The sequence below is a fragment of the Centruroides sculpturatus genome, unplaced genomic scaffold (genome assembly GCF_000671375.1).
Source record: "Centruroides sculpturatus isolate CEXI.00-Female unplaced genomic scaffold, Cexi_2.0 scaffold628, whole genome shotgun sequence".
Taxonomy (NCBI): domain Eukaryota; kingdom Metazoa; phylum Arthropoda; class Arachnida; order Scorpiones; family Buthidae; genus Centruroides; species Centruroides sculpturatus.
Window position 1 is genome coordinate 98576 of NW_019385010.1, and position 22733 is coordinate 121308.

General features: G+C 28.5%; 1 protein-coding gene across 2 annotated transcripts; it reads right to left on the reverse strand.

Annotated features, from left to right (window-relative positions):
• Positions 1 to 1655: 1655 nt before the first annotated feature.
• Positions 1656 to 21650, reverse strand: LOC111633353 (motile sperm domain-containing protein 1-like). Of its 2 annotated transcripts, XM_023377908.1 has the most exons (7): positions 21498 to 21650; positions 15377 to 15464; positions 9401 to 9597; positions 5266 to 5341; positions 4866 to 5110; positions 2078 to 2227; positions 1656 to 1999 (listed from the first exon to the last, which is right to left on the reverse strand). In XM_023377908.1, the coding sequence occupies exons 3-7, from the start codon at positions 9540 to 9542 to the stop codon at positions 1968 to 1970; spliced, it is 645 nt and encodes a 214-aa protein (XP_023233676.1). In that variant the 5' UTR covers positions 9543 to 9597; positions 15377 to 15464; positions 21498 to 21650; the 3' UTR covers positions 1656 to 1967. The 2 variants fall into 2 exon arrangements, with proteins under 2 accessions (XP_023233676.1, XP_023233677.1); XM_023377909.1 differs by lacking the exon at positions 15377 to 15464 and having other exon boundaries at positions 21498 to 21630.
• Positions 21651 to 22733: the final 1083 nt, after the last annotated feature.

Consider the following 22733-nt stretch of genomic DNA (forward strand, 5'->3'; position numbering starts at 1 on the left):
TTAAAAGCTATGAGTGGTGGTTTTTTGTAGTTTATGATGAATGCAGTTTTACTGAATATTTTAATTTAATATATATGCTTTCTATCTCAAATTAGTAGCATCTTGCTCCCGTACATCATACTTTCCTGCTAACAATAGAATTGTGCCAGTCATCTAACTCCTTTTGGGAGAAAATTTTTGAATTGAAATAACATGACTTCTGGTTTACATTGGAAGTTTGTATATAGTTAATCAGGGTCTCCTGCCTCTAAGCTTTCCATATCTGGTCTTGGCTTTGATCTATCTAACTCCGTTCTTGAGATTAAGGAAGGTCAGACAGATGAACAGTGGGAAGTTATAGGTTATTGAGCTGCAATTTGAAAAACTAAGGGAAATTGAACAGCCTTACACCTGCGATTTGGTAACATCAAATAAACTGAAAACTTGTTAATTTCTGCAGTGAGTTGTTTTCAGTCAGTCAGGGAAAAATGCAGGTTTTTATCATGGAAAACCTGAAAATCTCAGGGAAATTGAAAATTGTTGAATACCCTGATTACCACATTATTGTCCCAGTTTTCACCACAGCAGTGCAAAAATGTGTGGTTATTTTGAAGGTCATTTTTATACTTGGAGGGGCTGTACATAGAAATGAATTCTATTTTCATTTTTCTTGAAATCATACACACAACGCTTTGCAAACTATTGGATGTATGTGTTGGAAGGTTTAGGAGATGCAGGTGTTTACTATGTTATTTTTTGACTGAAGAAGCAGCCGGAGTCCACCAGACAAAAGAACTTTCCTTTGATGTGTTAGGTGCTAGTTCTCCTCCATATAATTGATAATGCGGACAATTACATTTTTGTACAAAATCCAAGTTTTCATCACAAGTTATTTGACGCAAAAAAAATTTGTTTCTTCAACCAGTGAGTAAAGACATGTAAGCAGATTATAGCCTGTCTGTGACTTTTGTGCAAATAGAACTGTTTCGTAATTTACTCTGAACTTTTCTGCAAGCATATGATGATTGTTTTGGATTTGCTTTGACTATTGCTTTCAGATCGTCTTCACTAACAGGAGGACAATTTCCCCAAGATGCATCTTTAAGAGAAAAATTCAAATCTAACAAATGTGTAGATGGTTGCAAAATTTTCAATGTAAAATTTGCAAAGCATTTTGAACAGAGTTTTGCATTTATATGCTTTATCTGTTACTTCCATTTTAATATTCAGTAGCCATTTTTCAACGAAAGATTAATTTCATTTCCGAAATAATGAGTCTGAACAAGTGTTAATTGTCTGATTTTTGCTATAGTGGCTGCTATAGCGTAATGGCTTTGTAAACTGTCCAAACTTTATTCTTGAACTGTAGTAGTAGTAGTAGTAGTAGTTTTGTTACACCCTATAGTTACTATAAACAGAATTTTTAATATTTGTTCACAAAAATTTATTGTCAACTAATTATCTATTGTGCTTTTATAATTTCAAAATCTCTTAGTAATTTAATTTACTCCAAGATTCTGTGGACAGTTTTCAAACTTTTGGATATTTTGAGAAATATTAATGGAGAAAATCAAATATATATTATGGAAAAATGTCATATAAGTTTTATTACTAAAAATTATAAATATAAAATATGAAACTGCTAATTAAAAAAAATATATATGAAACAATAAACATTTAATATAAACTTATCTCTTATTATTTCTCTGCATAATTCATATATACATACATGTTCTTATATATTAATAAAATCAAACATTTTGGATATATTACTTTGTATTTCATAAGATAAGTAATCACACTTTGAATCTGCTATTACAAAGTTCAGATACTTTATACATTTTTAAAATTTTTCTAATACTTTGTTAAATAATTCTCTCTCTGTAGCAATTTTAAGTATTGATCAAATTCAAGGAATCATAGCGTAGCAATATACAGCAAATTATTCAGGGGAAATTTTGGATACACGCTCTCAAATTAGGAACTCATCATGTTCGAAATATGGCAATCGTGACAAGACCTATTAAAATGAAAATGTAATGCGATTATCAAATATTTTTCAAGGATTTCAAAAAAATAAATATTTAACAATTCATACCCAGAGTATAAGCTGCAATTAATTTCTGATTTGTGCTCAGTTGTAAATATGGATGAAAAAGTATATCATCTCCAGTTGTTGGCAACATTAAAGCTATTAAACAAATTATAGCCAATGCAATTATTAAAAAATTGGGCCCCGTAGCATGACCTGAAAAAAAAAAAAACAAATTTGAACTTTTTCAAATAAAACTATTATGAAATTTTAAACAATAATTAAGACCTATAAAACATAATGTAGAAAATGTTTCTTGCAATTTTATAATAATCTATCTTATTTATTACAAATCATTCAATTTTAAATGATCAAGAGACATGAATATAACTTCATAATCTTTGATTCCATATGTCTTACATATAAAAAAATAGTTTTTTAAAGATCTGTATAAACATTTTTCAAGATTTCTCAGCTCATCTTCAGTTGCAGGATATTAGAACTTTTTGAAAAACTCAATTCAAATGAGTTTGAAAAAGTTCTGATGTTTCATTGATTTTTAAACTTTATTTGAAGATAAGCTGAAAAAGCCCAAAAAACGTTTAACACACTTAAATAAAGACCTCTATTAAGAAATAATAGTATATTACATTTATATCTAACTTATTGAAAACTATCATCACAAAATAAGTTGTCATTTTTACACTGAAAAAGAAATGATAAAATCAGAAGATTACTTGTAAACTGAAATATTTTCATAAACAAATTTTGTGGTTTATATAATAAATTATACAAAAGACTGAAATTCTAACTCAATATATTTTATTCCTTCATTGATTTTTATTTTCATATCCCTCTGTATATACAGAGACTTTTAATAGTACTAACTATATTTTTAACTGTTGTCAGTCTAGAACAATTTCTTGCAATTGTTCTAGACTGACAACAGTCAAAGAATTCTTTGACTGTTTCAGACAAACAGATTCAAAGAATTATAATAATCTCTTGCGATTATTATAATTCTTTGAATCATTGAAACTAAATGTAAAACTTAAAAAAAAAAAAACAAACTATAATGTGTTAGTGTTCTGTAGTTTCTATTTAAAAGATCAAAATAATTTCATTTACAAAAAGTGTTCCAAAATGCATTTATTAATCTTAATTTTCTTTTCAAATACAAAACTATTCAAGCAAATGTTTACTGCTTTACAATTTAGCATTAACAAATCTTCAATACTACTCAAAAGCAAAAGGATTATCTCCAAAAAGAATGGAAAAGTCAAGTTGCACACATGGAATACCTAATATTGATGATATATAAAAATACTCTATTTATACCAATCAGGTATGATGCCTTATGCACAGTTTAAATCTACAAAAAATTGAAAATAATCATACCAAGACAAAAGGATCTCTTATTTTATGAGATCCATCTACTTGCCATTATTCATTAAAAACAATTACTAAAAAGTTAACTCTCATGATTTCCTGTTGAGAAGTATGTTTATTTGTTCAGTACAACAGAAAAATTTTATTTTTTAAACAATAGATTATTAATAATGACAGACATCAAATGGCATGTAGAAAGGAAATAATATTAACCACTCTAATAGTAACTAGAGAAAACATGCAGTTTAAAAAAGTAGCTGCAGCTATTATTTGAATAAAACTGGTATGTACAAATACCAGTTTTATTTGAATAATAATCACAGCTACTTTTTTAAACAACATACAGTAGATCCCCCTATAAAACCGTTTCCTATAGTTATGATTCCTATAAAAATTGTGGCAGTATCCGTAAACAACGGTAAAAATAACTCCTATAATACGTAAAACGTCATCGGGCAGCCGAACTACTTTCCCGCCGTCCGTAGCGCCACGCTACGGACGTTTAGGCGGATAAATTGAGTTTAGTATCGTCTGTTCATATAATTATATATAAATTAGGTACTGTACATATAATTATATATTAATTATATATAAATTAGGTACTGTATATATAATTATATATTAACTTAATTTATTGTAACTTTATTATAATTAAATATATATTTTTCGCCGTCTAGCGTCACGCTACGGCGAGTTAGGCGACCTATCGTCTGTCCAGTACTGTAATTTTATACATTTCTTGTGAAAGAAACATTTCTTATTTAACGGCCATAAAAATTATTTATATTAAGGATGTCTCCAAAGGTCAACGAAGTTTTCGCAGAAAAATAATATCAGAAATCGCGGCCGCAGTTTGATGCGCTGTTCCGCGACGAAACCAAGCTTTAGCAACGGGCGTAGTCGAACGGTACACACTCGGTAAGCAATCCTACAATTTTTTGTTTATAACGTAGTTTATACGGATTATTTTCAAAAAAATATACGTATTTTGGAAATGTTGAGTCGAATTAGTCTAGAATCGATTAATTTTATGAAAGAAAACCTTTCAAACAGCCGTAGTCCGTAAACTATGATTCCTACAAAATTGATTCATGAAGAACGGAACGTATCTACCGTCTTATAGGGGGATCTACTGTACTTATATATTCTCTGTAGTTACTATTCAAGGGCAGTTAACATTTTTTTCCCACATACTTGATAATGGACATCAAATGGATATTACAGATATAAAAAATGGTTAAGTATATTTTTTCCTTGTCAATGATAAGAATTATTCCTTTATAACCTACAGTAAGAACATATATTCAAACATAATAAAGTCTGAAATGTTCTATTTTTACTAAATACAAATATTTAATCATTGTTTAAAGTAATTTTAAAATTTTGCTGAATAAAAAAATAAAATGTGTATTCTTGGTTCATATGTCTTAATTTTAAAATTCCAAATAATGATTAGAACACTTACTTGTTCTACCACCATTTATTGAATATTGTCTTCTATGACTGGTCTGTGATGACAAAGGATGAAGTTGTTGAAACTGCTCAGCTTCTGTGGAAAGTGTGGCTGAACTATCAGGTTTTGTTGGACAGAGTATCGACAATACATCTCGTTTACCAGCTACTTGACTATGCCCATATTCTTGCATTTGTATTCGGAACTTATCGGTGACACCATAATTACTTGGAAATATTGCATTGTGACGAATAACACTGTAATATGTAAAATACAAACTAAGTTTTAAAACTTAATTCCACTATTGTAAAATAAAGCCTGCCTTTTTTTAAAAATTGTAATTAGATTTATAATATGAAATATTTTTTTATGATCAATGAGATTATTTGATTAAATTATTTTGTAAACTTACATGTCGACACAACAACGAGCTTTAATTACTCCTTCTGGATCAACAACAACATATTTACTTGGGGACGTTGCCAAAACTAAAAATATAAATGATTGAAAATCATATTTACAAAAAATATTTAAAAATTTATATTTAATATTAAAACTAGGTCTGAACTCCAATTAAAAAAACAAACTGCAATTTTTTTCACAAATGTTCATTTTTTGATGTGTTACAAAAGTATAGGTACATCACTTAAAAGTCTCTTAAAAATTAATTTATCATAATAATAATATAAATAATTAAAATTATCATGACTAGGATGAGATATCATCATTTTTAACTGTCATGGTGGCTTTTTTGAATGTTTTATTGAATGTTATATAAACATTTGCAACAATGCCTCATGGAACTATACTTCAGGAGCAATATGTAAAATTTATTATTTGAGTGTTCAGGCAAATCTCTGAAACAAATTGCTGCTGCTGTAAATAGATCTGCAAATGCTATTCAAAATGTTTTCCAACAAGGTAAAAATTATGGGCAAAAAAGGAAGTCAGGACAGCCTAAACATTTAACATCTAGGAATGAGAGACAAGTTTTGAAGCTTATAACTAATAAAAACATTAATTAAATACTAAAATTGTAATACTAAAATATTTATTGTTATGTTAAATATTTACTTGCTGAAAAAGTTTATGTAAACTTTTGTATTTTATAGTACTGAAGAGGGACCTTTTTTAAAAAAAGGACCGAAATGCATCTATGGTAATAGAATAAAGTGAAATCATTGGCTAAAGCTGTGTGATAGTCTACCGCCAATATTAAAATTTACATTTTAAGTGCGGATTTACAAAGACTTTANCTAAAAATATAAATGATTGAAAATCATATTTACAAAAAATATTTAAAAATTTATATTTAATATTAAAACTAGGTCTGAACTCCAATTAAAAAAACAAACTGCAATTTTTTTCACAAATGTTCATTTTTTGATGTGTTACAAAAGTATAGGTACATCACTTAAAAGTCTCTTAAAAATTAATTTATCATAATAATAATATAAATAATTAAAATTATCATGACTAGGATGAGATATCATCATTTTTAACTGTCATGGTGGCTTTTTTGAATGTTTTATTGAATGTTATATAAACATTTGCAACAATGCCTCATGGAACTATACTTCAGGAGCAATATGTAAAATTTATTATTTGAGTGTTCAGGCAAATCTCTGAAACAAATTGCTGCTGCTGTAAATAGATCTGCAAATGCTATTCAAAATGTTTTCCAACAAGGTAAAAATTATGGGCAAAAAAGGAAGTCGGGACGGTCTAAATGTTTAACATCCAGGAATGAGAGACAAGTTTTGAAGCTTATAACTAATAAAAACATGTCAACAAGGCAAGCAGCTGCTGAATTACCAATAGATGTATCTCATGCAACTGTTTGGAGAACTTTAAAAAACAATGACAATGTAAAATATTTAAAAATGAAGTTGAAACCACCTTTAACTGCCAAACATAAATCAATACATTTAAGCTGAAGAATGGCAAGAAATAACGTTTAGTGATGAGAAGAAGTTTAATTTAGATGACCCTGATGGGTTTTTGTATTATTGGCATGATTAAAAAAGAGAAAGCAGAGTTAAAATAAGCTGGTAACAAGGGGCTGAGTATGATTTTGGAGATAAAACTGATTTAGTATTTGTTGACAAAAATATGATTACATTTGGTGCATTAATTGGAGGTCATAAATGGTAGTTCCATCAAGATAATGCTCCCATTCATGCCTCAATGTCAACAAGAAATTGGTTTAAAAAAAGAAAATATTGATGTAATTGACTGGCCTTCATGTAGTCCAGATTTAAATCCCATTGAAAATTTATGGGGGATTTTAGCAGCCATTGTTTATCAAAATGGGAAACAATATGAATCTGTAAATCAATTGAAAATTGCAATAATGGATACATGGGATAAAATTAAAAATGAACAATTAAAAAAAATTAATAAACTCCATGCCTAACAAAATTTTTCAAGTAATTGTAGCCAAAGGGAGTGAAACCAAATATTAAAAGTGTTTAAAATATATTTAAAATTTATTTTTATGTAATTTTAGAAAGTGTACCTATACTTTTGTAACAAGTAAAAAGTGAAAACTGTGATAACTTTATTATTATTATTATTATTAAAAGATAAAAAGCTTCAAAATGATATTTTTGTAATTGTTTTAAAACATATAAAACTGTTTCCTATAAAAAAAATTTAAATAAATTTTGAAAAATCACAAAATTTGTGGTGTTCCTATACTTTGTAACAGACTGTAGTGTTCTTTTAATGAATGAATTCAAAAGACAATTTTGAATCCTGTTTTTAATTGAAAGAATCATTTTAAAGTATATGAAGTTTCCTAATTCTTCCTATAACAAACTTCTTCCTAACTGAACAACTGATAATCCTTGGCATATGCAGTATATAAATATATTGGGTTTAGTAAACTGTATAACAAACAAATTCAAAAAGACTTCTGGAAAAAATTCCCTTTATTTTAGTTCTAAAATAAAGGGAATTTTACAATCATTTACATTACAGCAGACTGTATTGAAAATATCTGTTTGAGAAGAGGCTAAGGACACTAGCTTCAACTATGAACATAATGCACATATAGTTGGATTACTGCCCAATATTTACTAATGGTTTATGGCCCAATATTTACAATAATGGTTTCAGACACAGAGCAGAGTTGCCAGATTCTGGGTTAATTTTGAAGAAAATTTTAACTTTTCAATGTCAACGTTTTTACTTATTAACAATATTTATTCAAGAATTTATCATCTCTATCTACAGATTCTAACATTAACCCATCCCATGTTGAAATATTTCTCTGATGCGTGTCGCTTCATGTTGAATTTCTGTCAATGTTAAGTGTAACGAAAATTACATGTCTAGAAAAAAATAATCATGGCTATTGTATCATCCAAAATTACTTTTTTATTTTGCACAAACAAAATACATATTGAAAAATGTAAAAACATAAAAAATTATATTTTGGTAGTTAGTTTTAATATGATAATTATGACGAGTAGCAACATCTAGTGTCAAAAACGTTCCAATGCATAAATGAGATATCTCAGGTCCAACAGACCAGGTCTTCCTTTTTCAGCCCGATATATCTCAGGATAACATGAAATAGGTTAAAAGGTAAAGTTTTAAACTTAGCTTTTCTTATGACAAAAAAGGCAATGTTTCACTAAGCATTTGCACAAGCCTTGGTTGATTTCTGGCAACCCTGCCATGAGTACAACAGTCTGCAGTGCCACTATAAACTGTTTAAGACAAATGTATGATTATTTAATTTCTTTGCATCTTTAGTTTTGTCCATGCTTTATTAGGTAAATTTATTTCTAAAAGCATTTTATACTCTTAGAGTCATAACTGATCATTTGTGGTTAGTCTTCATACACAGAATTCTCATATTAACTCAAAAATAATGAACCCCCTCAAATTCTTTAGTTAGAAAATTTTCTGTATAATGAATACAGATGGCATGTAAGTGGTTTTCTTTAGACAGTCATCAATGAGTCACTAACATTTGTATTAATATAGGATAAATAATGAACTCTCTCATAATTTTTTAAATCTAACTTTAAATGAACTTTATTATTGTTGATGTTGAAAAACTTTGTATTTGCCATTTTCCTTAATTTATCTATAAATCTAAATATTAAGAGATTCTTTTTTCATATCTCTAAAAGTTCTTTCTGGATAAATGACTATCTTTGTTGAAATTATAGAACTAGTCATTAAATTAATAAACAAAAGGAGTTTCAAAAGAAAATACAAGGTTATAAACTATGTTATTATTTCGGAATTTTTACATAATGTTTAAAAGAAATGCCATTTATTTCTTGTAACAAAATCTTTTAAAATCTGTAGTTAGGAAGAGCATTTTTCTTGTTTGAGCAATGGGGAGAGATTTTTATAAGTAGTTAATTCTAATTCTAGAACTAAAATAATATATTTTAGTTTTGCCTTTCATATATGCAGATAACACTTATTACACTAATGTTATATATTGTGTGTATATATATAAAATGTCAGTAAAGATTTTTATTAATAAGCAAATATTAAAAATTATTTTTAAAAATAAAACTTACCTCTAAATTTGACAGCGAAATCATAGGGATTATATAATGTGAGAATTTGTTTATGAGAAGACTGATCATCTTCATAGAATGTTAGTGAAGATGGAAATACAAATACTGGCAGTTTGCCATCAATAGAACTAGTAGACTGCATCAAGATAATCTGCACATGAGGATAGTGTTTATCGTTTTATCACTATCTTCTAAACCTATAAATTAAAATTAAAGATTTTATTTTATTAAAATAACTGAAATCTAAAAAACAGATATTAAAAATCTGTACATAATCAGAAATTATACAGAATAGCAATATAAAAATGAGGACATATTATCACATTATTTTTTCTGTACATACACCATATTAGTTTCCATTCTTATATCAACAATTTTACTGCTCTAAATGTACTGTTTTTACTGATTATTCAGTAAATACAGTACATTTACCAGTCATATTACTTTAACTTCCCAGAAATACAAGAGGTGGCCTCTGAAAAGATGAGAACACCCTTGTTCCAAAATTTCTGAATGCTTTCTAATGGGACATATAGCATAAAAAGAAATAAGTACAGTACATACAGTCTTAAATTAAGATTATGTGATCTCCAAAATCTGCTCACTAATCTATGGTTGAAATAAGTTCAAAACTAAAATAAGGGACATTGTGAGATAACACTGTGGTAAAAATTGAAGGATGCTCAGCATTAAGTAGGCAGAGGCTAAAACAAATGTATAATTCTAATTAAAGAAAATTTTTTATTGAATTATTAATTATTGAAGACTTTTTTATTATGCTGAATCAAATCATACTTATTTGATATATATAACTTAAATAAGTTTTTGTTAAAAAGCCTGGGTTTCTCCAATGCAAACCTGACAAAAACTGATGGACATGGTTAAAAATAAAGGTCCTTTTAGTGTTTGCAGCATACACACAGGGCAAAAAATAACTGCTACACTATGGCCAGATGCAATCATTGATTACACTCATACACTAAAGACATACAAATGGAGTTTGGCTTAGAAAAATGCAAAAAACTTCACATAGAAAAAGGAATCCTGAAGAAAGAAGATTTTGCACTTGGAAATGGGGACATTATTGAATCCATGGAAGAGGGTGAGTTCTACAAGTATTTAGAATTCCAACAGGCCAAACTAACAGAACATACACAAATAAAGCAAAGATTAATTAAAGAATACCAAAGTAGGTTAAAGCCATTCTCAAAACACAGCTAAATGCAAAACACACAGTTAAAGCAATAAACACATATGTCATCCCAGTACTCACATACTCTTTTGGAGTTACACATTGGACTCACACAGATCTCGAGCAACTCCAAAGGAAAACAAGAACAACACTTACTAAGCATAAACAACATCATCCTAAATCCGCCACAGAAAGATTATTAATTAAGTAACAATGGCAGTGTTAACAATGGAAGTGTTAAGAGAAAGAGACGTGAAAGATTTACAGGCACAGATGCTTTTTTTTTTTTTTTTTTGTGTTTTAATAGAATATACGAGAATATACACTAAGAAGGGATTTTTTGAAATTCCACCAGCAGGAATGAGTTTTTTAACACTTCCCCCTGCGGGGAAGTTTCAACAATGGAAGTGTTAAGAGAAAATGACATGCAAGATTTACAGACACAGACAGTTTTTTCGTTTTTGCGAGAAATCGAACATTTTTTAACCCATCTAAAAATTCTCTAATTAGTCTGGAAACAAGGGGACCTAATTCTTGCATTCTTTGAAAACGGGTAAGATATAATGTAATAATCTTAATCTTTGCTATCATTACTTTTTGCCCAAGCAACTCTGGGCCTATCTGCTAGTAAAATATATTACATAGATTAACACAAAGATTAAGGCATGCATCTAATTATTAACAGAATTTTCAAATCGTACTATTAATTTGTAATATTCAAAGTTGCATGGATCTTCAAGTAAAAATGAAAATATTCAACTAATTGGACACTTTTCCTCAAAGCTATTTGGATTCTGTGAGATCTAATCACATTTGGAATAGTTACATAGATTAACACAAAGATTAAGGCATGCATCTAATTATTAACAGAATTTTCAAATCGTACTATTAATTTGTAATATTCAAAGTTGCATGGATCTTCAAGTAAAAATGAAAATATTCAACTAATTGGACACTTTTCCTCAAAGCTATTTGGATTCTGTGAGATCTAATCACATTTGGAATACCAAATCTAAATTTAGACATGTTTACTGAAGTAATGATTCAAATGCTATTAATTGGTATTGGTCCATAGAAGAAGTCAACAACTTCCAAATTTGTCCTTAAAAAACTGATAAATTGAACAGTCTTCAGGCATTACATATTAAATTATAATAAAAATTAATATATTAAACAAAGCATTTTCATTAAACATAAAAAACAGTGATGTATATTTTTAAGTCTCTGAAAACTACATTTTTTGAAGATTATAGAATTTTTGATTAAACAATACATTAACAAATTTTTTAACATGACATAGTTACCAACAATTATAACCAATTTGGTTCACTGAAAATAAAATAAAATTCTTTGTAGACTTATGGACTTTGTAATTAAAAAGACTATTAAAATTTGAATAGAAACATCATGAATGCAATCTCACTTTGATACAGCAAACTATCAAGAATAAAATAAATAGCTCTCACTATAAGTATGTTATATAAATTTTATTTCTATTTATTAAATCCAAAAAACTGAATTTTAAAAAATTATTGAACTTTATTTAGTACAGCTGTAAGAATTCTTTTCAAAGAAGCTTTTACATTTGGGTATTTTAATTTTCCTGAATTAAGCCACAAGAAAGTTAAAAAGTTTTTTTTTATATATGGTTGAACCTATATCTGAGAATTACAGCTGTCCCTTGATAGTCCGACGTTTTGTAATCTGACATGCTCAGTAGTCCGACGCACCTCCCATCAAGGTACGCGTCCCCATTATGTGTCTGCTTGCACAGAAGCATGTTGCGACGTGAATCTCCCCACCAATTCTTACACGATGACACACATTTTATGTGTTTTCTGTGAGCAGTTCTGTTTGAACAGTTGGAGTAGGGAATATTGTAGGCTACTGCTAGCAAAACAATGCCAAACATGTAATCACTTTCAGTAATCCACACACCCCTTTGGTCCCATACCTGTCGGATTATCAAGGGACAGCTGTATTTATTTTCCCCTGCATTTTCAGCCTAAATTCAATATATTTTGCATGCTTTATCTCAATTTTTTCCCAAAACCTCTACATCTCAAATTATGGACTGAAGTGTCAATTACAAATTCAAAATTATATTTTGATAGCATAAATTGTAATTAAGAAACATCTTTTGTAATATAGTACATAGTTGCAATTAATGCTACTTTTCTCTAATTGGCTACAAGTTTGGCTTGCGGAAGTCAAACATCAAAAACTATTGACAAACTATTTGTTAAGATAAGTATTAATAAGATTTTTGACATAATACATTTACGTACTGTACTTGCTATTATATTAATAAAATATCATACTTCCAATCAGCGGCGAGTGGTGACAATTTTCAAAAGGGACAGGATTGTGAGAAAATCCATCTTTCATACATTATATCAATTATTATTTAAACACCCAAAAAAACTCATTTTATTCACAGATTATTGGCACATTAATTTTATTGTTGTATATAACAGAAATGAAAATCAGTAAAAAAAAATGACTCTCCCAAGAATTTTACATTTCTGATTCAGGGACCTTGAAATGTCGAGAAATACAAAAAACTTTGAGTTTTTTTCTGTAAGTATGGATATTAGTGTGGAGGGAGCTTGATTTTGTTCACTCTCTTTGAAGCTTAATAATTCCTGTGCTTTTTGTTGAAAATTTCTGAAATTTTGCAGGGAGGTTTGTGTATTAATTTATACCATTAATGCCATTAAATTTTGGTGGTTAAAGGTCAATGGGGTGGGGAGAGGGAGATTGTGTGTCATATCTCAAGTAGGGTCGGACTTAATGATGATTTTACTCATTATTACAATTTACAATTTTTTTATGACACATATTTATCCTCAAAATTAAGCCTTTTGTCATTTTATAATAATTAAAAATGTTTTTAAAAATTTTAAATAAAATATCATAACAGATGGTGCCACACAGTTATAATGTTGTGGGAAAGTTAAGTAACTTGTTGCTGAAATTTTTTTCTTGGAAACTTAAGGCTCCAAATGAATATTTTCAAGCAGGAAATCCAGAATACAGCACAGAAACTGTTGAGTGTCTTCACTTGCTGTGATGATTCACCTAGATCATCTGCATCATTCACAATTTCAAACTGCATTATGTTTCGCTGCAAGAGACCTGCTTCTCCTAATGAGTCCTCTTCCATGTTGAATTCAAAGCTTTCTACATCACATATACCGTCTTTTAAGTATATTCACACTTTACATGAAAACTTTTAAGTGTTTTATGATAATAAAAATACAAAATCACTAATGCAATGTCATTTTCAATAAGCACAGGAAACAGAACCACCTGGATGCACACAAAACAACAGCACATGTCTGCAAGCTAGTCCTGTCAATGATCAACTAAAAGGAGCCATGAGAAGTGTTCAGGTTGGCTCATGGAAGAGCTGAACTCAGTGTAGATGAAGGATGGCCAGATAGGAAAAATACAGGAATAAAGGCTTCAAACACAAATGCATTAAAAATAATATTTAGAAGGTACTTCAAGGAATTTAGGGAACTAGCCTAGTCCATTCTTGGCACACCAATCAAACCTATTACTATTTGGGTACGTTCATAACGTCGAACGAGTTAAACGAGAATGACGTCATCGTTATTCTTATTTCGTTAGAATTTTCAAATGATTTGTTTATAACTAAATGGATGTTTCTAAAATTGAAGATATGAATGTTGTTAGTACAACCTTATCAGAAATATTTTTCTTAGATTGCTTCGGGTGGACAGTTATTTCAATCATTTCACTTTTAATTCACAATTTAAACACTTGAGTAGATTTAGAAACATTGATATCATCAGGTGCTATTTTCTTAATGAAGTAAACTAACTCTTTCCTTTGTGAACTTCGTTAGAGTTTTGTTTGAAACATCATCACTGCAGAGCATGCGTACTGGGTGAGACTACTACTTTTCGAACGATTCATTACTAATGCGTTTAGCTCATTTGACTTTACGAACGTACCCTTTATTGTGTAGGAACCTCTAACTCAAAACCTGTTTATATTTCAAAATTCCTATACAATCTTAATAAAAATTGACAATCCATTCAAACACTTGAAGACAATCCTCCAAGTTATTACATTGCTTTGATACTATTTCTGTATTTCATCACATTTGCAACTTAAATGTCAATTGCATTATAATTTAAAATGTATGGTGTTATCAAAATTTGTATTTGTAAAACATTGAAATGGTATGAATCAAACTTTTTAATGTATCTCTGTTCATCTTAGGCAAGCTTATACTTTTTAAGTAAGCCAAAACATATGAAAGTGAAATAAAGGATTTTGATGCTGTTGTGAACCTTTTGATATGATGATAATGTAAAAATCTGATTACTTGGATCATTTTAACTGTCTTTGGACTAATAATATACACAAGAAAATTTTAACTATTTCACATTCTGATAAATGCATTATATTGCATACATTTATTTCAAATAACTTCTATCAAAATATAATTAAAACATTCTATCAATATATAAATAAATTTCTAAAAGTTTTTGAAAGCTAACTATTAAATTAACAAGTTTATAAACAGCTGATCCACTGCTAAAATGCTAGGTATCATTAATGATTAATTAAAAAAAAAAAAAAACATTTACTATATCTTATAAAAAGACTATATGCATATATATATTATATAATATTTAAGAATTAAGTTTAATAATTTTAATTCATAATTTTTTGAAAATACTATCTATATATTTTATAACTTGCTTTAAATGAAATAATTATAAATTCAGAAAATTGTATCTACTGACTTGTTTTATTCATTATTTCTCCATTTCATTCCAAAGTAATTCTTTGAGATCTTTATTAGTTACGTTTACTCTTCATCCTAATTATTTTCTGAAAAAGAATTTTATTGATCAGACATTTAAATCCTGTTTTGAGATGATGGGAATTTCAAATTTGTTTTTGGATACATTTGAAGATTTATGTGAGTAGATCTCAAACTTGAATTATCTAATCTACATTACTATGTCCACTTCATTAATATATATATTAAATAATCTCTTTATGCACTGAGTCATTTCCTATTATACTCTTTGACTGAATTCTTAACACACAAGATGTTAAATGTTCAACAAATACAGATTAGAGTATTTTCTATTTCAACTTTTTAGAGTGAAATATTCATATTCCTGACATTTATTTTTCAAACTTATTCGCTGGTATCCTTTATGCAGATGAGTTAATTATTGATTATCTACTTTTAATGAAGTCACAAGAATGCAATCTGAAAATATGATTGACAATGTTTGATCAAATTAAATAATTATTATTGTATTGATTAAATGAATCTTCTAACTGTATTTCAATTTTTTTTAACATTATAAAAATCAGATAAAAATGAGTTGTCAAAATTAAAATCATATCATTAGCAATCAAAAGATTTACTTAAAAGCCAACAGAAAGACCTTTCATTAGAGGTTATAATATACAAGAATATGATGATGATTTATCATATTACAATCTAAAAAATTAAGGAAACACATTATGATTTGCTACTTCAATTTGTTCAGTATTATTCACTACTATTGAATATGTTACTTGCATCTTTGATCAAGGACAATATTTTAAGTCCTTATATACTCCAGTAACTTTGAATAAAGAGTACCAAAAACATTACAGTATGGACTGAATGATAAAATGATCATCAACTATCAAATGAAAGTTGTGGACTGAACTTCTGAAAGATTCTTTTAACAAATGTATGCCATAAAACAAATCTGCATAATTTTAGAATCTGTATCATCAAACTAATTCTGTGACATATATAATGTTACACAAAGTATAACTTTATTCTTTTTTCTTTGTGAACCAATTCCTCTCTGTATTTTTGGTCTCCAATGTACAATTTTCTTGAAAACAGTATATCATTCTATACTACAAACAATTAATTGATACTATTCATTTTTGTAATTCAAATGTTTTTCTATTTTCCTTTGCTTCTGAATGAAATTTTCTAACCAATTTCTTGTTGGAAGCACCGCAATTGCTTTCATTCAATAGTGAATGACTAGGCATATTTCAGTCATTCAATCTATCATCAATGCTTTGGAGACATCAGAACCTCATGTATTGTCTTCATTTCACTTTGAAAATTTGACCAATGATCAGTTTAATAGTTTCCGAATTATTTGATCAATAGCCATAGGTTGTCAATAATGAAATTCAAATGACTTAGATGTTAAATAAAAAGAAAAAAAGGGTCACAACCATATTTTCTTCTCATCTAAAACATTCTGCAGAGAGCTGAAAGTAATCAGAAGAAACAAGATCTAGAGAATATGGCAGATGACTCAATTTTCCAAATGAACACTTAAATTGTGACAAAAATTAAATAAAATTAAGGACTTGCATTATCATAATGAAAAATTATGTTTTTTTCTATTCATCAGTATTCATCCTTGACAGAAAGTTACACCCCAAGAAAATGGCATTGAAATTGAAATAAACTTTATACATTAGTGCAAACTTGGTGGCAGTAAGTGATTACATTATCTTTGCAAAACAACTATTTCCTATGGAAGAATACTACAATTTAAAGTAATCTTTAGTATTGTTTTAGGACCTCTTGCCTGGATATGTGAAGCAATATAGTCAGGCATGGAGGCACACAGATACTATGCTATCCTGCAACAAATTTGTCCATGGATGTTACAATTACCATCCCAGATCTCTCATTCTCATATATGGCTGAAGCTGGAAGACAAAAATACTTGATGGGCAACAAATCTGGACCAGACAGGCCAAGGAAGTGTGACATGACAAACATTCCTGGGAAATCCTAGCTATGTATGACAGATTACCTTGCTGCAAAACAACTATATCCCTACCATAAAATGTAGCAATTACGGCAATGCATTTCCTGAACATATAACATAGTGCCATCAATGCCTCTTGTACCACTGCTAGGGATAACAGACTATCAAATGAGAGAGCCCCAGATCAACATTCCAACAGTGGGGGCAGTAAGCTACAATACTGGCAGGATTGAAACATTCACCAATGGTCCTCCACATTAACACAGTGGTTATCTGTTCCAAAACAGAACTAAGGTTCTTCAGTGAAAATGATATGCTGCCAGTCCATGGTAGTTCATGCTTCTCCATCACAGCTCCACTGTAAATGAATCCAGCAATGTTGGAGAACTAATGGCAGGATGTATAGCAATTACCATGTATGTAAATTTATCTCTGTTTATCAACTGCCAGTGGTATCAGAGGAGAGTTGGTTTTGTAGCAAGGCTTCCATCTATTTCTGGATGGCAGACAAATGTCTTTACAGATGTTTAAATTTATCCTATGATCAAATGATCATCTCTCCAGTGGGGTCTGTCTGGAGCATCCAGAACTTGGGCATCATGTATATGTGATCTCACATACCCATTATCCCAACACTTCTTCATAGGTAGCTCTGAATAGCCAAATAGACACCAGCAAAATGGCCATTCTACTTCTTTCAGTCTGATGTTACACCTTTCTCAAACACCATCAGCTGTACATAACGTCTTTGACTGCATCATACAGGCATGCTTGGTGCTTGAAGACCTCCAAATAGGTAAATTCTGAACACAATGAGCCTTTCATGCCTTTTATAGGATATTGGCATAGCAATTTTAAAGTATTCTGATTTTAATACCTAATATGCAATCAAACCATAAATTTAAACATTAACAAACAAGTTTTTCTGCAATTGAACAATTCTGTCTGGGTGAATAACTTTTTTTATCAATGACTGTAGCCTATATTCATAAACATTTTTAAGTTTTATTAAATTTATCTACAAAAGGAATTTTATGAACAATGCTATTACTAATGCCCCCCTTGTATTTGTATATGCCACTGTTAATATTATTTTTTAAACCTTAAAGATTTAAATCTATTATTATAGTATATATGCTTTAACAACTATTTAAAGTATATATAATCATTTTAATATAATTTACTACATTATTTCACCTCAGAAGTTTATTAGGAAAATATTTATAGTAATCAATTTTATATGACAATATTTTTTAGCTAAGTTATTTAAATAATTAATGCCAAACAATTGCCAGATTACATCAGACTACAATAATGCTACTGATACTGTTTAATAATTAAATGTCAATCGTTTGGCATTAATCTAAAAATTGGGTTAATTGATGTTTATATTTTTAACAGCATTAAGCCATACATGACCCATTTCTATTTTCTTTCTTTTTGTGATAATTAGAAGTAGGAAATTAACACAACATTGTTTTTGACTATTATTCATTAGTTTAAAGAACTAGATTTTAATACCATTCATCAGAATCATGTTCAAACATGTAATTTTCTAAATTCATAAGAAATTTAAATAAAAATTAATAATAAAAGAATTATTTTATCTTTTTTATCTGCATAAAGTTTAAAGTTTAGTAGTTGTTAATTAAAATCTGAGAAAATTTCAAATTGAGAATTGGCATTTGTGGTGTTTGGTTAAACTTTTAAAATAAATTTACAACTTTGCTGCAGACATTCTTAAACAATGGATTATTAAATTTTGAAAATGACATATGCTGTGCCAATTTTTCTAAAGGATATTATAAAGTTTGGAATTGATTGTTTATATAAGCAAATCTCCCAACAACAGATTACCTTGGGCTTATATCTTTGCTAATTAATCATTAATTAATACAAAGTATATGTGTAAAGGTAAGTATTTGGACTATTAATAATCAGATTAATTAGATCTAGTGTCTAGAGATGATAATTGAGAAAAATGAATAGTTGATTGCTTTTAAACAAAAATGATAAAAATAGAACAATTTAATTAAAATTAAGAACAAAAATATAAACTGTAAAATTTTTAAATTTTGAACCTTTCCACTTTGTATTAGAGCAATCATGACAATCAATACAAGTGATGACTCAGTAACTTTCACATACATAAATCATTGGATTTTTGACAAATGAATACTTTTCCTAAAACAAAATCATTAGAATGAATGATACTTTCTCTACAATAATTTACATTTTTGACAAAAGGTAACTTAAACACACATTTATACTCAAATACTTCTTTTCAGTTCAAATTATAATCCAATTACAGTATTTCCAAATATTTTCCATCTACCTCTTTTCCCAAACATTCATTTATAATTGTCAATTATTTCTCCATTTTAAAACAATTGCCATTTTTTATAATCACTTTAAATAACTCATTTTAGTATTTATTATTTTTTGTAAATTCAAATGTTTGTGTTTTCAAATAAATTCTAAACAATTTGAGCAAATGATTCTATAATATTAAAAAATGTAATATATATTTATAAAAAAACATTGACAAAGTACTGTAAATAAAATCTCAACATCCCAAGCAACAGTGATAAAAGATAAATATAATAGGAGGAAGTAAGGAGAGATTCCCTTTATTTTAGCAAACAATTAAAAATATCAACAGTTGTCATATTAGTTCAACTGTTGATATTCTTAGTTACTGTTTAGTTTATTACAGAAAGAACACTAATATCCAGACAAAACAAAAATAGAAGGTTCTCAAATGGACAATAAAAGTTAAAGAAACACTCGACAATGCACTGTATGTTAAGAGAATTAAAATGAAAGAGGCAGCAGCTTCCAATCACTAACCTCCAAAAAACAACCACATCAATGTGTAAATGAATTTAACTCTTACATCAGCAAACCGTGCTTCTCCAGTATCCGACAACTAATTAGATAATGCTAAGGTGTTCTGTCAATTGTAGAGTGTTATTGATGGAAAATGGAAGGCTAAGGCACACTTCTGACAACTACAGAATGCTAAAGCCAACCATTGCCATATGCTATCGGGCTAATTAACTATATAATATTAATGAATTACAAAATAATTTGATTCTAGAGGGAAGCATTAAGCACCATCTCAATGGTTGGCTTTAGTATTACAATGTATCGGGTTTAGTAGGGTTGTTTGTTTACAGAACACTACTCACCGTGGCAAATAGTTTGCACTTTTTTCTGAATTAGTCTACTCAATACAGTCTAATAAAATTTTGCTCCATATATTCATGAACACCGAACTAAACTGTCATTGCAGTAAAAACATAAGCAAAACATTTTAAAGACCTTCTCGGGGCAGACAAGAGTTTATTTTACACATTACCCACCGATACGCAACCCCACACAAAACAAGACCATACCATATATTTTCTATTAATATGAAAACATTTAAGTGAAATTTCAAAGCCTCTTTTACCGAAATCTAATATAAAGTCGCAATTTTTGCATATCCATTTTTTAGATCATAATTGAGATTATTGTCCTCATTATCCTTTACTTTCTTTCAGCATTAATTCCACATATTTCTGAAATTAAATAGAATATTTCACTAATTCTATTTAATTTCACAATCTGTAGAGATACAGTTAATACATAAAAAAAAGAAAGAAAAACAATAAAAATTAATGTTATTGAACTACATAAATTCCAACAGTATATTAAGTAGAAAGTTACTTTTAGTCAATTATGTATATACACGCATATACACTATTTAACTAAAAGTAACTTCTGCCACAACATATAAAGACTGCTTATTGTTATTGTCCAATGACAAGACTTATCAAGTGTTTACAAAACAAAGGAGGGATATTTTTCTTTACCAGGAAAATCGTAACGAAATTACATTGAAATATTCCAGCATAAATTAAACTACGGGACGGTTTCAGTATAAAAAAAACAATGCTAAAGTATATATGTAAAAAAAAGAACTTAACACATTACAATATGTAGTAGATCAAGGGCAAGTTTTGTACGTAGTTTTAAAAACGTATACTGAAACCAATACGATCTTTACGTGGAATAGTAAGAGTTTAGTTGACCCTACAATAGGAAACAAAGAAAATTTGGAACTTACGTCATTTAAACGTCTCCCAGATACTGGCGTATTTTTGTTTTGTCTTCAGCCTAACTTTGTAATCCGTCATGCGCCGTAATGACGTCAAAAGTTATTATCCAATGATACAGTGCCCTCGTACGGGAGAATAAACATCGTTTCTTATCGAAATTTCGTCTGCTTTAATAAATAAACTTTGTATGTTATTTATTGTTACTAAATCGATACGGAGTTTATGATTAATAATATAAATATTTGGAAAATAAATTTTAAAAAATGTATTTCCGCATTTTTTACAATTTTTTTCTTTTTTTAAATTATTAAACATGCGTATATTGTATTCGATATAGCGTGCGATCTTCATATATATTCAAATTAAATGTAAAATAAATAATATATTTTTTTGACTTTTTTTATGTTTTTTTTTTATAAAGAAGTAAATGAAAATTTTCTTTCTATGAAAAAATAAATCGAAAATGAAATAAAACCAAGCGAAAAAAACATAATAATAAAAGAATGTTCTGTTTGAAATGTATTCGAAGCCGCTTCGAATTACACGGATTCGATTTCCATGACATGACTTGTGAAAAATCGAAAAATAAATAAATTGTGTTGCATTATTTTCAATGTTACGATTGAATATTAATAGTAAAGTTCAATGGAAGGAAATTTACAAGTGAGTCAAATAAAATATATAAATTGTTCCTTTGTAACGGGTGTTTTCTTAGGAGAAACGGTCAAGTTTAGGTCACACATTTACAGGAATACTGAAAATATTTGTTACAAATTATTATTTCGTTGTATTTCTTGTGTGTCAAGAAAGCTTTATTTTCTTAATTTTATTGTTTAAACAATATAATGCAATTTTTAACGCTAGCAAAAAGTAATATTAGATATGCAACCGTGAGGTTAATGAACGTGAAATGTAGTGATTTGATTTTTTTTTAATCTGATGATTGATAAGATATTATAATACCAGCTGCAAATACTTGAGCTGCGTTTTAATATTTAAATATTAACTAGAACATAAATTTTTTTACAATGCATAAAACAAATATGAAACTAATAAAATATCAAAAGAAAATTTATTATATTTAAATCAATTTGTAGTAATTTTTATTTTAAATTTAGGATATACATGATGAAATAATACCTTTAAATTTCTTTAGTTTTAAATGCTAATAACGAAAAAAAAAGTTTTTAAATGACACTGATTGGCCGAGCGGTTAAGGTTGCAGCCTATCGCTATGGGGCATC